Below are 17509 nucleotides of genomic sequence, written 5' to 3'. Positions count from 1 at the left end.
AAACGTTATGGTGCATTATCGCCACCTTCTGTACTGGAGTATGGGAGAGAGGCAGGGAGAAACTAAATCCTACCTGCCACCCCGTTGCTTTTAAAACACATAACAACATATTTGAGACTATATATAATAAAGTTCTACTCAATATAATCTTTACAATAATTTCCTGTATCCCCTTCTCCCTCATACTAGATCTCAGCCTCTCTCTTTCCTCTGATACTGCCACACTGTAGCAATACGGTCTCTGTTTCCTGGCAATAATCACACTTTCCTTTTGGATGCTTTCCTATCACATTTAAAATCTTATTCAATCGGCTGTGTCCCACTCTTAATCTTCTAAAAATAGCCTCCTCTCTTCTGTCCCTTCCTGGCGATGGATGGTTCCAGAAGGGAAAATGTTTTTTGTCTCCGTATTGCATTTTTTGTTGTTCAAATTAAAAGTATTTTCGGATGATAAAAATAAAATATGATAATGCTGCTAATTGTGTTCCCATATTGGTGATTAATGTGTCAAACTATATATTGATTTGTATATATTATTATTAACTCTTGAGATATAGTTTTTCTGTTCAGAAATGTTATTATGAGGTTTGCTTTGGATTTTGACCGGGAAGTTAAAGACGTCACTCTAGTAGTACGATGGTTACTAGTTACCACAGACACAAGGTCATGAACCCCGCCCATACAATTTATCTTCTTAAAAATAAAAATAAAACCTTAACCCTAACCTTAACCACACTGCTAACCTTATGCCTAACCCTAAGCTTAACTTAAGATATTAAAAAAGCTTATTTTTGTTGTTATGAATTTTTGTCTTACCCTCTTCACAACTGTTTTGGTGTTTTTGAACCATGATAGGACCTCAGTGATAGGTCCAGAGGAACTTGAAGCTTATGACCGTCTCCACTACAGCCCCATCGATGTGAATGCGGGCGTGTTTGGCCCTCTGTTTCTTGTAGTTTCAGCTCCTTTATCTTGCTGACGTTGAAGGAGAGGTTGTTGTCCTGGCACCACACTGCCAGGTCTCTGACCTCCTCCCTGTAGGCTGTCTCATCATCGTCGGTGATCAGGCCTACTACCATCATGTCAACAGCAAACTTAATGATGGTGTTGGAGTCATGTGCTGCCACACAGTCGTGGGTCAACAGGGAGTAGAAGAGGGGGCTAAGCACGCACCCCTGAGGGGCTCCTGTGTTGCGGGTCAGCGTGGAAGATGTGTTGTTGCCTAGCCTTACCACCCGAGAGCGGCCTGTCAAAAAGTCCAGTATCCATTTGCAGAGGGAGGTGTTTAATCCTAGGGTGTGTTGAAAGCTGAGGTGTAGTCAATGAACAGCATTCTCACATAGGTGTTCCTTTTGTCCAAGGTGGGAAAGGGCAGTGTCGAGTGCAGTAGAGATTGTCATCTTTTTATTTTTTATTTCACCTTTATTTAGCCAGGTAGGCTAGTTGAGAACAAGTTCTGTGGATCTGTTGGGGCTTTATGTGAATTAGAACGGGTCTAGGCTAACGCAAAATGGTACGCAGCATCATCTGGATATGTGTGCAACAAAAGTTCAACATTCACCTTCTGCTACCATTCCTGTCAAACCATTCACACATACAGTTTGACTCATATGTTCCATAAATCCAACGTATGCAGCACACAGAACGCATTACAACTGCCTCTGCAACCCAATGCTGAATGGAAAACGCAGCGTTCCATCGGAAATGAATGTACTTCGGTGTCGGTGTGATCGAGGCGTTATACTGCACTGTGTGTGCTGCAGTTACACTGCACTGACTGCAATATTTTTCCGAAAGGGATATACTACCGTCCTGCTCCCATTCTGACCAGTAGGTGGCAGAATAGTCCATTGAATTAGGTCAAACGTAATCAAAGAAGAGTCTTCCGGTTTGCTGTGTTGTTTCTAGCTGTGTGTGCATCGACAAGGCTCTTTATTTTTAATTTCAAGTAGTCACCATGCAGAACAAAAAGACCAAATCGACCTCCAAAATAAAAGGTACGTTTTGTCAACATGTGGAATAGGAGATCGCCCGTCTTCGGTGAAGCTAGCGTAACGTTAACAGAAACTCAACCAGACAGCTAACTAGCCAGCTAGCTAACTAACCAGCTAGCTAGCTAGATAATCAAACCTACCAAATATGACTCTTAATATGTTATTATGCACTGATTTGCAGTGGGGAAGGTCGGTTCGAAAAACAAAGATGATGCACCCCATGAGCTGGAGAGTCAATTTGTCCTGCGGCTGCCTACGGTAAGGAAACACATGGAATACAATGGGATGAGAGCATTTTTGGTTTTGTGTATTTAAAAAAAAAATAGCCATGTATCTCAAATTCAAAATGATGCTATTTTTTAACCAACTTTGCTAAAACTTGTGAATATTGTACCAGGATGAATGTCACCATGATTGATTAATAATTGCCAACCATAATTGAACCTGAGACTCAAACACTCGTTTGCCTATATTGTACCTTTCTGTGCAACCACGTCTTGAAATAAAGGAAATCATACTTGACATGGCATAAACTGTTTCGGGATTGATGTATATCTTGACTGCATGATCTCTGTCACAGGAATATGCCTCAACAGTGAGATGTATTGCCCAGTCTAGCAGCATGAACCTCAAAGACAGACTCACCATTGAACTGCACGGTAGGTATTGAGCCTTCATGTCTTGTCAGTTCAAGTGTACCTTGTTGTTTTCATGGAATGGTCCTAACTGTTCACTCACAATATTACCATCTGCTCTAAAGGAAGTTGGTCACACTCTGTAAATGTAGAAAGTTAGGCTTTGTCATTTGCATAATTCAAATCAAGGATAAGGTAAATTGGCCTCATTAATCATGCTAATGAAGCAACTTGAAATTAAAGTAGAGAGAACTTTGTTTAACCCTGGTGCACATTTAACCTTTTTTGGTTCAGAAGCAGTTATACCAGCATCACATTACAGAATGGCCATTCCTTCCCAAGAAGCACCTATTGCCAACATAAGGATGAAATCATAGAAGTAGGATAATTACAATGGATATTCAAGTAAACCTGTGATAGGTGACCAGTAGTCAAATTATTTTTCTATGTGTGAAATGACGTCATATGATGTTCTGCAGCTGATGGTCGTCATGGCATCGTGAGAGTGGATCGTGTACCTTTGGCGTGTAAACTGGTGGATCTGCCCTGCATCCTGGAGTCTCTGAAAACAGTGGACAAGAAGACCTTCTATAAGACTGCTGACGTCTGTCAGGTAGGACAGGAAGGATGCTCTCATATAACCACCATATAGGAGTAGAATGGTGTATGAAGTCTCCAGACCAGTTGTCAACGGCTGCAGTGTCTGCTCTAAGGTTTAGAATGCCCTGTTTCTGTATGACATTTCAGTCATTTAACAGACACTCTTATCCAGAGCAACTTACAGGAGCAATACGGGTTTTTTCACCTAATTGGCTCAGGGATTAGAACCAGGGATGATTGATAATGACCTCACATAGTGTTGGTTTATATATTTTCAAGCATTCTATAAGGTTGATTTATTCATTGCTCTTTGACCCTGTTCTGTGTGGGGTAGATGCTGGTGTGCACGTTGGATGGAGACCTCTACCCTCCCTTGGAGGAACCCACCGGTACTGTAGACCCCAAGAAGAAGAAGGACAAAGACAAGGACAAGAAGTTTGTGTGGAACCATGGCAGTAAGTAGAACTATATCCCCTCTGTATTGAAATATGCTGAGTAGCACTTTGCAGCCCGCAGAGACTTATCTTCAAGCCTCAGCCAATCTGCAAGTTTCCTTTCTGACGGTTCTGTTAACTTTAAATCATGATGTTTTCGTCTCCAGTCACCTGTCCTCTAAAGAACACAAGGAAGAGAAGATTCAGGAAGACTGCAAAAAAGAAGGTACTGACATCTTGTGTTTCCCCTAGAGCTCTCTCTCCCCCTCATCTTGTGAATATTTTCTTCAGATGATGTCGGGTTCTCGTCCCAGGCCCTTAATTCAAACAACACATTTACATTTCATAAAAGAGGAACTGCAGCGGATGTAAAAACTAAGATTTACATAAAAAATAAAGGCCTTCCATCTTCATTTGCCCCAAAGGTTTGCAAGAGAGCAATCTAACTCTCTGCTTTGATCCAAGTGACAGAGAGCGAGTGAGAGGAAAGATTCCTACTTTGTCTTTTGAATAAATCTTCTTTAAGGTGCAACACCATATCGGTTTGGCTCGCTGTTCTTAATCGCTAATGTGTTTGCTGGCACATGGCCAGCCATTCGCTAGGGGTGTGTGTGGGTGTGGGGGTGGGTGGGTAGTCTGGAGGCATGAAGTAAGTCTAACCTGATTTCCTCTGCAGTACATCGAGTCTCCCGACGTGGAGAAGGAAGTGAAGAGATTACTGAGCACGGACGCAGAGGCCGTTAGTGTCCGTATCCTTTTAGCTCACTCACTGGGGCAAACGCGCACACACACACTCTGTCTCTAACGCTGCACCAAACTGTCACCAGGTATTGCGGTACCCTTTTATACATGCACTGTAAATGACACACAACACATCCAATAGCTGTTGACCAGCGGGGGCCCTACTCTGCTGGGCCTCACTTGAACTGACTCCTGGCAACGTGTTAATGTGAGACCTGCACACCAACACCTTCGTCAATAAGCACCATGATGAAATGATAAAGCAGGAGGAACCATTCCCCAGGGCGTTGATGTAAATGAGAATGTGTTCTCAGTCAACTTACCTGGTGGGGTGGGGATTTCAATGGGCGGTGGTACATGTTAATATGTCCTTGTAGGCCCATAGGGAAGCCAGTTGTGAGTAGCTGGAACGTGACATAACTTAATGAAAGCGGTGAGGTAGTGTTTGGTGTACAACGTTTCCCTAACTTGGCCTTCAGGCTGGGAGGTGATAGCTGAGGATGAGACCAAGGAGGCAGACAACCACGGCTCTCTGGCCAACTTGGACTCATCACCTGGGACATCGGGACACAAGATGGGGCATGGCTCCTCAGGTAAGCACCATGGAAGTGGGCAAAATGTAGTAATACTATAATATGATCATTTAGCAGATGTGAAGGTTCCGTGCAGAGTGACTCTCAGTTAACTTAGTCCACATATTGAATACATGTATTATGTTTGGAATGAGAGCCATAACTGATATTACAGGCTCCTACCACCTTAGGGCCGTCACACCCACACAGAAGTTAGAACATACATTATGCCACATAGCCTTTCACTGCTCCAACGCAGTACAGTAGTACAGTAGGCCCTAGTGCAGGGTTTCCCTAACTGTCTTTTGGCCCACAACCCTATTTTGGTATAAAATATTTTTTGATGTTTTCAGCACTTATTTCCCTGACAGATTCAAACTTTTTTTACTCGCGCTCTCGTCTCTGCAACAGACATACAGTTCCCTCAGAAAGTATTCACACCCTTGACTTTTTCCATTATTTTTGTTGTCACAGCCTGAATTTAAAATGGATTCAATGTACATTTTTGTGTCACTGGTCTACACACAATACCCCATAATGTCAAAGTGGAATCATTTTTTGACATTTTTGAAACAAATGAATAAAAAAGGGAAAGCTGAAATGTCTTGAGTCAATATTTTGTAGCTTAAAGCCGTGTCGTGTCTTTACTATCATTAAATTGACAGTAAATTCTCTGTAATTAGTAATACGCGATTAGACTTAATCATGTAATCGTAATTAACTAGGAAGTCGGGGTACCAAGGAAAATATTCAGATTACAAAGTTATCATTTCCTAAAAATAACTTTTCAGATATTTTATATCTGATCAAATAGTCTTCTGATTAATGAATTATTTACTTTACCTCACGTTAGTCTCATTCCAAACGTCGTAAATTGTTGGTTATCTGCACGAACACAGTCTTCACTATGAGTCATCCATACATCAATTGTCTTAAATCATTTAATTATTACTAAGTAATTAATAGAAATGCATAAACAAACAAACATGGTAAATATGGTTACAAGAAATGTGCCCTAGTGGGCTAAACCGGCATCGCGGCTTGGTGGACAAAAGGGGGAGTCAGCTGAGAAGTCACTACAGATAAATATAACAATTGAAATACTAATCCATGAACGCTCACTCATTCGGGAACAATTGCAATCAATATATATATTTTCGCTCAGTGTGTCGTCTTGATCTCTGTTGAAAAGTTGTTTCTTTTGTAGAATTGTCCGTCTCTCTCTCTCTCTGTCGTGGTTAAAGTGGATAGTTCAGAGTGACATTCATGTTGTTGTAGAATGAATGTTTCGGCGGTTGTCGTTCTTCGCGTTCAATGATACCGAATTCCTAGCTGCAGACTAGTAATTAATATCAAAGACTTGTTCTTATTCTGTCAGTATCGATAGTCTACGAGTTTAACCACGTGGAATGTGGTATGGATTCAGCAATGGTCCACAACCTTTGTACTCCCGTGATTGAGAGAAACATGGTCTGGTGATAATTTCTCAAAGTTGGGTTTTATTCGGAATTGCAGAAAAGGGCTGTCCCAGGATGTCTGACCCTAACTGGGCTCGGGCCGTCCTCTGATTTAGTTAAATTCAAAAGGGAATTGGAGTTTCCTTCATTACAGTCCAAAATCACATCACACAATTTTACAAACAGTATTATACTCACTCATTCATCTTATACAACAATTATATGTAAACCTCATATCTGAGGCTATTATATAAACAGCGTTATGGCAATGTGGCCACACCGTCTGCCATGAGCCTCATGGGAACATAAATGTTGTTCGGACCTCAAGTTCTGTGAGGTGGAAGAAATTCCTTTGTTCTCTATGAAAATTCACTCTCTCTTATACTGTGTGTCCATGAGGCAGGGTCTTCTCAGGAATTTACGACCTCTCTCTGACCACAGCAGCCTAGTTGAAGGAGGCAGGGAGAGGGGGATGGGCTTGCTGAACCCAAAGAGGGCAATGTCATGACAGCGGCAATCAGCAGTTGAAACGATAGTGTGCTCTGGAGTAATGGAACCACTCTCAAATTCATAGACATAGGTATGGTTGCAAAGACTGGCCATCCGTGATATCAAAATGATAGCTTTATCATGTTGTGAGTGTTTGCTTACATTTACTTTGTTTACAGGCATTGGTGTTAAACAAGCTTGTATTTTGGTTTCTCATGGAGTATGACAGTTGCGCTAATAAGTTATATTCTTCAAGAATCACTGTGTACATTTATAGGTCTAAAATGTATGTACAGTAGCTACTGCGTATTGCTCCTTTAAACCATTCAAAAGATAGAGACATATTTGTAGGTAGAAAACAGAATCCTCTCTGTTTATTACAGCCACATCTAGCAGCTACCGGAGGTTACTGACGTTTTCCCGGTTTTATGAACCAAGTGTGAATTTATTTATTTAGAATTTTTTGAATATTTTTTTGCCGCGGTCCCATTTTCAAATTAGTTGACCGCACATGGGGTCCGGACCCCTAGTTTGGGAAAAGCTGCCTTGGTGTTTCTAAAACTGTCCTAAAGGGAGGACTGTGTTTTGTTGGTGAGGAGTGGTCACAGTAAGAAGACTGAATTATTATTCTATAAAAAAAAATTGATATTTTATTTGACAATGTGAAAATCAATGTTTTCTTCCAGCCCAACGTGACGAGCTGAGGGAGATCTTCAACGACATCAGCAGCAGCAGCGATGATGAGGAGGACGAGGGGGACCTTCGTCATGAGGACGAGGACCTGAACATCATGGACATGGAGGAAGACCTGGTTAGACAGCTCCAAGACAAACTCAACGAGTCATCAGACGGTGCTCGGGACGAGGCAGACAGGAACAACCAGATAGGTGAGGCCGGAGGGAGAAGAGGGGTGGTGGAAAGAGAAAGAAGGGCAACGGAGAGTGGGCGAGTTTGTTTTTCATCACCGGGGCGATTGGGGGGTTGAAGATTGCAGTCATGGATATTAAGAGATGGGCACACCGTCCCCATGTTGGCACAACATGTTCCTTTGCAATAACATTGTTATTTCTATTTATTATAAGTGAAGTGTGATTGTTTTGTAATTGGTATAAACATGGCGCCTGTCTACAGTATTGGAATAGCAGCCAATGTGGGGAGATGTGGCTGTAATAGCAGAACAGAAGCACAGAGTACGGAAAGACAATAAGAGGGCCTCAAATCACATGAAACACTCATTGTCCCCATGTCAAAACGGACGACGGCAATACCCTACACAAGTGAGCTTGAGTTGGAATGAAGCTGAGTTTTCTAGGTCAGAGAGACATCTCCCTCCCTCCCCCCTATCCCTTCATCTCCAGTTATATCCCCATTCAGAAGACGGACAGGTACTCGCTCTCTCCTCCTGGGGCTGGTTCAGCCACTGTGCTTTCTGTGACAGCTCACTGGCTTACATGGTACCGTCTGTCACACAGCCAACACTGCACCCCCGTCCTGCAGCTCTCCCGACAGACTCTTGTAGGGCTGCATCTTTCAAAGTCTGGCTGTGGCCGTCGACACGTAGTGCTTGTAATGAGGACCATGGCATCTGAAAAAGGGTTTTCAATCCATACTGACTGTGTGGGATGATGTTAGCTAAGACGGTGGCTCATTGTGCATTAGGTTTTGATTGAATTGAATGGAAGCCACATGACCGCTGTTCCTTAGTAATACGAGCCCCTGTGGACCAGAGAATGAGAGCAGTCTGTTCTATTCCTTCTATTTGTAACGAGCAGACGGCTAACATTCACCTCAGTCACTTAGCCTGGTCTTATATTCACTTTAAATTGGCCTGTTGCACACTTTAAAACACAAAGATCGAATCAGGGTCTGTAGTGACACCTCTAGCACTGAGATGCAGTGCCTTATACCACCTTAGACCACTGTGCCATCTCAATAGTCTCACAACGTTTCATCTTTTTTTTAATACCCTGAACAAAAATGTAAACGCAACATGTAAAGTGTTGGTCCCATATAATAAAACATCCCAGAAATTTTCCACATGCACAAAAATCTTCCTGTTAGTGAGAATTTCTCCTTTGTCAAGATAATCCATCCAACTGACAAGTGTGGTATATCAAGAAGCTGATTACACACGTAACTTTGTGCTAGGAACAAAAAAAATGCCATTCTAAAATGTGCCGTTTTGTCACACAACACAATGCCGTCTGTATGTAGGCGAGCAGATTGCTGATGTCAATGTTGTGAACAGAGTGCCCCGTGGTGGTGGGGTTTTGGTATGGGCAGGCAGGCATAAGCCACGCACAACAAACACAATTGCATTTTTTTTTACTACAATTTGAATGCACCAAGATACCGTGACGAGATCATGAGGCCCAAGGTATCTGTGACCAACAGATGCATATATGTATTCCCAGTCATGTGAAATCCATAGATTAGGGCCTAATGAATTTATTTCAATTGACTGATTTCCTCATGAACTATAACTCAGGAAAACCTTTGACATTTGCAATGCATGTTGCATTCATATTTTTGTTCAGTATACAGTGGGGCAAAAAAGTATTTAGCCAGTTGTGCAAGTTCTCCCACTTAAAAAGATGAGAGAGGCCTGTAATTTTCATCATAGGTACACTTCAACTATGACAGACAAAATGAAGGGAAAAAATCCAGAAAATCACATTGTAGGATTTTTGATGAATTTATTTGCAAATTATGGTGGAAAATAAGTATTTGGTCACCTACAAACAAGCAAGATTTCTGGCTCTAAAATACCTGTAACTTCTTCTTTAAGAGGCTCCTCTGTCCTCCACTCGTTACCTGTATTAATGGCACCTGTTTGAACTTGTTATCAGTATAAAAGACACCTGTCCACAACCTCAAACAGTCACACTCCAAACTCCACTATGGCCAAGACCAAAGAGCTGTCAAAGGACACCAGAAACAAAATTGTAGACCTGCACCAGGCTGGGAAGACTGAATCTGCAATAGGTAAGCAGCTTGGTTTGAAGAAATCAACTGTGGGAGCAATTATTAGGAAATGGAAGACATACAAGACCACTGATAATCTCCCTCGATCTGGGGCTCCAAACACAATCTCACCCCGAGGGGGAAAAATGATCACAAGAACGGTGAGCAAAAATCCCAGAACCACACGGGGGGACCTAGTGAATGACCTGCAGAGACCTGGGACCAAAGTAACAAAGCCTACCATCAGTAACACACAGTGCCAGACGTGTCCCCCTGCTTAAGCCAGTACATGTCCAGGCCCGTCTGAAGTTTGCTGGAGAGCATTTGGATGATCCAGAAGAAGATTGGGAGAATATCATATGGTCAGATGAAACCAAAATATAGCTTTTTGGTAAAAACTTGTCGTGTTTGGAGGACAAAGAATGCTGAGTTGCATCCAAAGAACACCATACCTACTGTGAAGCATGGGGGTGGAAACATCATGCTTTGGTGCTGTTTTTCTGCAAAGGGACCAGGACGACTGATCCGTGTAAAGGAAAGAATGAATGGGGCCATGTATCGTGAGATTTTGAGTGAAAACCTCCTTCCATCAGCAAGGGCATTGAAGATGAAACGTGGCTGGGTCTTTCAGCATGACAATGATCCCAAACACATTGCCCAGGCAACGAAGGAGTGGCTTCGTAAGAAGCATTTCAAGGTCCAGGAGTGGCCTAGCCAGTCTCCAGATCTCAACCCCATAGAAAATCTTTGGAGGGAGTTGAAAGTCTGTGTTGCCCAGCAACAGCTCCAAAACATCACTGCTCTAGAGGAGATCTGCATGGAGGAATGGGCCAAAATACCAGCAACAGTGTGTGAAAACCTTGTGAAGACTTACAGAAAACGTTTGACCTCTGTCATTGCCAACAAAGGGTATATAACAAAGTATTGAGAAACTTTTGTTATTGACCAAATACTTATTTTCCACCATAATTTTCAAATAAATTCATAAAAAATCCTACAATGTGAATTTCTGGATTTTCTTTTCTTATTTTGTCTGTCAAAGTTGAAGTGTACCTATGATGAAAATTACAGGCCTCTCTCATCTTTTTAATTGGGAGAACTTGCACAATTGGTGGCTGACTAAATACTTTTTTGCCCCACTGTATATATTGTATACAAAACATCCACATACCGAGGCACACCAACATCCACTCTATCATCCCTGCCCAGGCCCACAGCCCAGTCTCCAGCGCCCGTATCACCCTCCACCACATGGCCTCAAATTGCACCATCTTGTTCCTCTCTGTTGCCCACGCACTTAACATTTAAATAATAAAACATTTGGACGATGGAGGATTGGTTGATTTCCAATGAAGCATATGCTTTTTTCAAGATGATATATGAGAAAAGTATTGTCTAAGTCAGCAGGTTTCTCACTACACCCCCATATGCCATGTCTTGAAATATGCAGACAGACAGATTAAAAGTTAATGTACATTGTAATACTACTGACAGCCAACGTTCTAACTCCGCCCATAACTTTTGGATTTTATAGTATTCCCAGAAGGCGTGCATTATTTAGTCATGGTTCGTATCTTAACTATCATATGAATATAATTTTCTTACTCAGATAGGGTTTCTTCAAAATTTCCCTGATGTCCAACAGATTTCAAATGGACATTTCTTGATATGAAACATTTAAGTTGCATGTTTGAAAATATTTACACTACCGTTCAAAAGTTTGGGGTCACTTAGAAATGTCCTTGTTTAAAAATAATAATAATAATAATTGTCCTTTTTTTAAATAACAAAATTGATCAGAAATACAGTGTAGACACTGTTAACGTTGTAAATGACTATTGTAGCTGGAAACGGCTGACAAGTCCTCAACTGGCAGCTTCATTAAATAGTACCCACCAGTCTCAACGTCAACAGTGAAGAGGCGACTCCCCGGATACTGTCCTTCTAGGCAGAGTTCCTCTGTCCAGTATCTGTGTTTTATTTGCCCATCTTAATTTTTTCTTTTTATTGGTCAGTCCGAGATATGGCTTTTTCTTTGCAACTCTGCATAGAAGGCCTGCATCCCGGAGTCGCCTCTTCACTGTTGACGTTGAGACTGGTGTTTTGTGGGTACTATTTCATGAAGCTGCCAGTTGAGGACTTGTGAGGCGTCCATTTCTCAAACTAGACACTAATGTACTTGTCCTCTCGCTCAGTTGTGCACTGGGGCCTCCCACTCCACTTTCTATTCTGGTTAGAGCCAGTTTGCTCTGTTCTGTGAAGGGAGTATTACACAGCGTTGTACGAAATCTTCAGTTTCTTGGCAATTTCTCGCATGGAATAGCCTTCGTTTCTAAGAGCAAGAATAGACTGACGAGTTTCAGAAGAAAGTTCTTAGTTACTGGCCATTTTGAGCCTGTAATCGAACCCACAAATGCTGATGCTCCAGATACTCAACTAGTCTAAAGAAGGTCAGTTTTATTGCTTCTTTAATCAGAACAACAGTTTTCAGCTGTGCTAACATAATTGCAAAAGGGTTTTCTAATGATCAATTAGCCTTTTAAAATGATATACTTGTATTAGCTAACACAATGTGCCATTGGAACACAGGAGTGATGGTTGCTGATAATGGGCCTTTGTACGCCTATGTAGATATTCCATTCAAAAACAGCCGTTTCAACCTACAATAGTCATTTACAACATTAACAATGTCTACACTCTATTTCTGAACAATTTGATGTTATTTGAATGGGCAAAAAATTTGCTTTTTTTTTTCTAAAACAAGGACATTTCGAATTGACCCCAAACTTCTGAACGGTAGTGTACATTGATCACTCCAAAATAGCTTTTTAAAATTCTGTAATGTAAATAAATCTATTTCCTATGACCAAGTGTTTTAGGGAGTGTTATTGGTTCTTGTGGAATAAGTTTTCTTCCATATTGTTGTAGTGTTCATAACTATGAAGTTGTTATTGTTCTTAGCTTTATCCTTAGAAAATAGACACGTCCAAATATTCTGGGGATGAGCATGCTAATCTTCAATATGTTGTTTTAGTGCGTTTAACGATGTCGCAAGTGAAAGCCCTGGGTGTCCGCTTCTCAATGTCTCCTTTTCCATCATTCACACTCAAATGAAGGAGTTGGAAGAAGGAAGCTTGTCCTCTGTGTATTCGGATCAGTGCAGGTCAAAGAGAGGAAGCCCTGTTTGTTTGTTTTCATTTGGGCCTGTAGCAAATGGCTGGTCTTGGCTGTGTGTGGAAGAGTCAGTTGGTTGAATCTCAATACGAGTTGCCTCCTTTCAGGTTTTCCTTTCCCTGCTTCCTATGTATCTTAAATTGATGCATGTCTAGTGGTAGGCGTCCAGCATATTGTTTTCACTCTAATGTAGGTTAAAGGAAGAGCTATCTTTCTGTGTTTTTTCTAATTCTTCATTAGTCCACTATTGATACGGTCCTGACATGTTTTGCATGTCAGCAATCAAGTTCAAGATATAGGACTTTCAAAATGCAAATTGTAACTTCAATATTTTGGGATGAATGAAGAACATTCAAAAAAGCTCTCCTTTTTAGTGTGGGTTATTCCTTTTTAAAGAGTGGAGACGAGCAGAGGAATACACTTGATACTATGGAGATATTAAGTAGACTGTGTGTTTTGTACGGAAGATGGGAATGGTTCCTCTGTCTGTTCCTGTAGTGATGGAATACCAGATGCAGATAGACGGTGTGAAGGCCAAGCTGAAGGAGACGCGCGCCCGCAAGAAACAACAGGAGGACCTCATCATGAAGGTGGAGAACCAGGCCCTGAAGGTGAGTTATAGACGCACACAACTTTTGACATTACGTATGATTCATTCATCAGACTGAGACGACCACAAAGGCTGATTCATAAATAAGGCCTTCAAAAACAAGTCTTAGTAGCAGGCTCATATTCACACTTTCACTCAAACACACACACACCGACACACTCTCTCTCACTCTCACAGACACACACCGAGGCAACCTTGGAGGGAGAAGTCTATGTGGAATATAACCCCTCTAAGCGACTGAGTGTAAAACTTCCCAAACTCAGACCGCATAAAGAAGGCATAAATATTACATTTCCACCATCAGCCCTTTGGGGAGGGGGGAGGGGAGCATTAAAAAATCATTGTTCCACCAACTGCTCTTCGGGGACAGATTTACAACGTGTGGGACACGGGCGGGGACAGATCAATTTTTTTCCCATGTCGTTTCAGCTCTGTGCTCGGCTGGCCGGGCCTGGCTGTGATCTATCTTTCACCGTTATTATCACAGCCACAGGAAAAGGTCACGGTTGTCTGACTGGCTTTCCAAATGGCCTTTCTGTTAGATGGAAGATGCGCTCGCTAGGAAACGGCAGCACGCTGAAATTTCAAACATCAGAACAAGCGAAGGGAACTGTCTAATGACTGAACCCTTTTTTTGTTTTTCCTCCCCCTGTTCTTTCTGCAGAACCGCTTTCAGGCTCTGCTTAATGAAATTATCCACCAGGAGGAGAGAGAGATGGAGCAGGTAACGTTGTCTGAGGAAGACTGGAAAGGATATTTTAAAACTGCATCAGTTTATGACCTCTTGTTTGGTTATGAGTTATAAATGTAATGAATTATTGTCTTTGGTATTAAAGCAGCATTTGCTGTAAAGGTGCAACGACGCTGCTTGAATAAGAGCGACAAACTAACCGAAACATGTTTGTTTGTAAGAACTGCTATTGTTTTCCTCTAGTGACTGAACATCCCTACACATCCCACTTTTAGAAGGAATACGGGTGGTCTTTATAGCCAAGATCCAAGCCAATTGGTTTACTCAATCTTAATTTGGATAGTCAAGAACTCCTAACACCAATCTGAGTATCTGTTTCAACTTGTCTGTCTTCACATCAGCTTGATTTGCTGTTTGTATTGACAAATGAATAATGTTGGAAGATGTGTTAATCATCCACTTAGCCTACCAATTACAGCCGGGCATTCGGCATCAACCGATCTCTGCTCCGTTTCTCTGTTCCAACAGCTGGCCTCGCTTCAGGAGCAGCTGGACTCACTGATCGAAAAGTGACCCAAGTGACCAACAGGGGGCAGCCAAGTGTCAAATAGGCGCAGTGAGAACCATGGGGGAAGAGCGAAGAAGCATCTGCCACCTCTGACAGCCCTCCTCAGTGACATGCTGTGTCATTCCATTATACATTTTCCCTTTAGCCTCCAGACATCATGATTCATTTTTATTTTGTATTGTTCCTATTTTAATTCTGGGATGTTGTCATGTTAGTAGGATTATAGAATGAGGGTTGTCTGTCTGCTACTCTGTATGAATAAACACTTTGTTTTACCATTCAATCGTGTGTCTGTGTTTGACATTTCCTAGTGTCTTACTTCATCTGAGTGTTCATACCTATTGCATACTAAGTCATCAACCCTGTTGACTGGACAGTAGTCTCCTATATCCTCTCTGATTACCCTTCTAACTTCTAGAAAGATTTTCTTCCACAGTCTTCCACATCTCTCTCTACCTCACCCTCACATGTTCCTCTGGTCACCCGCCTCTGACTTCTTTACAGGGGATTATTTTGAGGATTGGGGGGGGGGGGATTAGCACACTCAGATTAAAATGGCCATCTCCAAAACTCTGGTAATCCAGCCATCTGTCAGAGAGCAGGAGGGATGCCCCGGGCTGCAGCAGGACGCCAACACAAACAATCCCGCCTCACTAGGCTAATTAGGGAGAGCAGGAGAGTGAGAGGAGAAAAACACACACTGGGAAGTGGCACACGCTCCACTGCCTTTCTCCCAGAGCCTGCAGTGTAGCCCCATGGTATGAAATACACCTTTATACCTTCTGACAGTTTACACAAAAGGAGGTTTGGTCCCGAAATGGAGGAGATGTACCTACTGAACAGCCAAGAAGAACGTTCTGGCTGGAGGGACTGGCCCAATGCCATGCTTAACGCCGGGGACCAAGGTAACACCCTGCATTCGTGAATGCATCGATTCCTTATAGGGCAATACTTTTGATTCGGGCCAGCATATAGTGCTCTGGTCAACAGTAGCATCCTATATACCGTATGGAATCGGTTGCCATTTCAGAAAACGCTGAACCCTAGATATGCCTAGGGTTTAATGTGTGTAGGAAACGATGCAATGTATAATTAGCATTGTGTAGTAATTAATACTTCACAGACTGATTCATATTTTTAGAGAGCATTGTATCTCTCTGCCTACCTCAATTAGACTCTGTTGAATAATTCATGCAAGCAATTAAAATATTCTGTATCTGAGCGTAACACACCACAAACATTTGGTCAACGCAATTGCTACACAGCGTATTGGCATCTGTGGGGTTTGAACAGTCGCGGATCAGTGTGTTCGTGCACGGGCTTTGTGGTACTGATCTATGGCTGATGACGTCCCTAACCACACACAGACACCTCACCACATCCAGCCATATGGCCCCGGGCCTGAAGTCCAAGGATGACAAAGATTTTCCGGGACAATGCCAACATGTATATCTGGCCCGTTCCCCAATTGTGTTCTGTGCTGCTCCCATTCTGTCGAGGAGCCTCCCACTCGGTTCCACACAGTTCAAACTCAACAGAATTGAGTTGAGGGTCAGCCAGAGTCCATAAACACACCCCAAATGACACTGTGTGTGTTGACAGTGGAACGTTCTGGAACATATGACAACAGCATCCTCTGCTCTGCTCTACCACCTAATCCCCACTCTCTATACCCCCCCCCCCCCCCCCCCCCCCCCCCCCTCTAGACGCTGTGGGACAACTTTGAGCGCAGGGTGATTGACGGAAGTCATAAAACCAAAGTGCCGGCACTAGATTTTTGTGGGGAAGATGTTCAAGATGGAGGTGTGGGAGAAGCTGCTGACCTCCATGAGGATCGGAGAGGTGGCCGAGTTCTGGTGTGATGCCGTTGTGAGTCCAGCGAACGTTCAATCAAACACACACACACACACAACGTACCTTGACTGGCACAAACGCACAGACACACACACTTTCCCCTACCCGAGGTAAAACAGAGGTCAGAGTCAGAAGACTCAGGGACTTTCAATTTTCTGGTAATTAGTGTTCACTGGGATGGGGGAGGAATCTGCTCCTCTCCTCATTCTCATGCAGATGAAGCAGCCTCCGGTGGCCACCTACATGCTCTTATTAGAAACTGAAACAAATAAATATTTTTGTGCACCGCAATTTCTCTATTTCTCTCTCCATCTGGTGAAACAAAGAGTAGGAAGCGTTTGCAAGGGAAATGGAGCTATTGATTGTGTTTTGTTAGTTTAGGTGTAGACTAACAGTGAAATGGAGCTATTGATTGTGTTTTGTTAGTTTAGGTGTAGACTAACAGTGAAATGGAGCTATTGATTGTGTTTTGTTAGTTTAGGTGTAGACTAACAGTGAAATGAAGCTATTGATTGTGTTTTGTTAGTTTAGGTGTAGACTAACAGTGAAATGGAGCTATTGATTGTGTTTTGTTAGTTTAGGTGTAGACTGACAGTGAAATGGAGCTATTGATTGTGTTTTGTTAGTTTAGGTGTAGACTAACAGTGAAATGGAGCTATTGATTGTGTTTTGTTAGTTTAGGTGTAGACTGACAGTGAAATGGAGCTATTGATTGTGTTTTGTTAG

General features: G+C 42.3%; 1 protein-coding gene across 1 annotated transcript; it reads left to right on the top strand.

The window, feature by feature from the left end:
• Positions 1-1834: 1834 nt before the first annotated feature.
• LOC109905126 (transcription initiation factor TFIID subunit 7) lies at positions 1835-15212 on the top strand. Its single transcript, XM_020502316.2, has 12 exons — positions 1835-1997; positions 2176-2252; positions 2575-2653; positions 3109-3242; positions 3564-3684; positions 3831-3889; positions 4340-4412; positions 4884-4997; positions 7609-7809; positions 13559-13671; positions 14335-14394; positions 14890-15212. Exons 1-12 carry the CDS (start codon positions 1958-1960, stop codon positions 14932-14934), a joined length of 1116 nt encoding a protein of 371 aa, XP_020357905.1. The 5' UTR covers positions 1835-1957; the 3' UTR covers positions 14935-15212.
• The last annotated feature ends 2297 nt before the right edge of the window (positions 15213-17509 follow it).

Source organism: Oncorhynchus kisutch, linkage group LG15 (genome assembly GCF_002021735.2).
Source record: "Oncorhynchus kisutch isolate 150728-3 linkage group LG15, Okis_V2, whole genome shotgun sequence".
In the NCBI taxonomy this organism is placed as follows: Eukaryota; Metazoa; Chordata; class Actinopteri; order Salmoniformes; family Salmonidae; genus Oncorhynchus; species Oncorhynchus kisutch.
Note: the sequence above shows the minus strand (reverse complement) of the source record. Positions and strands in the feature narration are given on the sequence as shown.

Excerpts from the sequence above, each read along its gene's own strand:
- LOC109905126 (XM_020502316.2), top strand. The coding sequence starts at position 1,958 with ATGCAGAACAAAAAGACCAAATCGACCTCCAAAATAAAAG. Across the intron at positions 3,685-3,830 it reads GTTTGTGTGGAACCATGGCA|TCACCTGTCCTCTAAAGAAC; the intron begins GTAAGTAGAACT and ends TTTCGTCTCCAG. Across the intron at positions 7,810-13,558 it reads AGACAGGAACAACCAGATAG|TGATGGAATACCAGATGCAG; the intron begins GTGAGGCCGGAG and ends CTGTTCCTGTAG.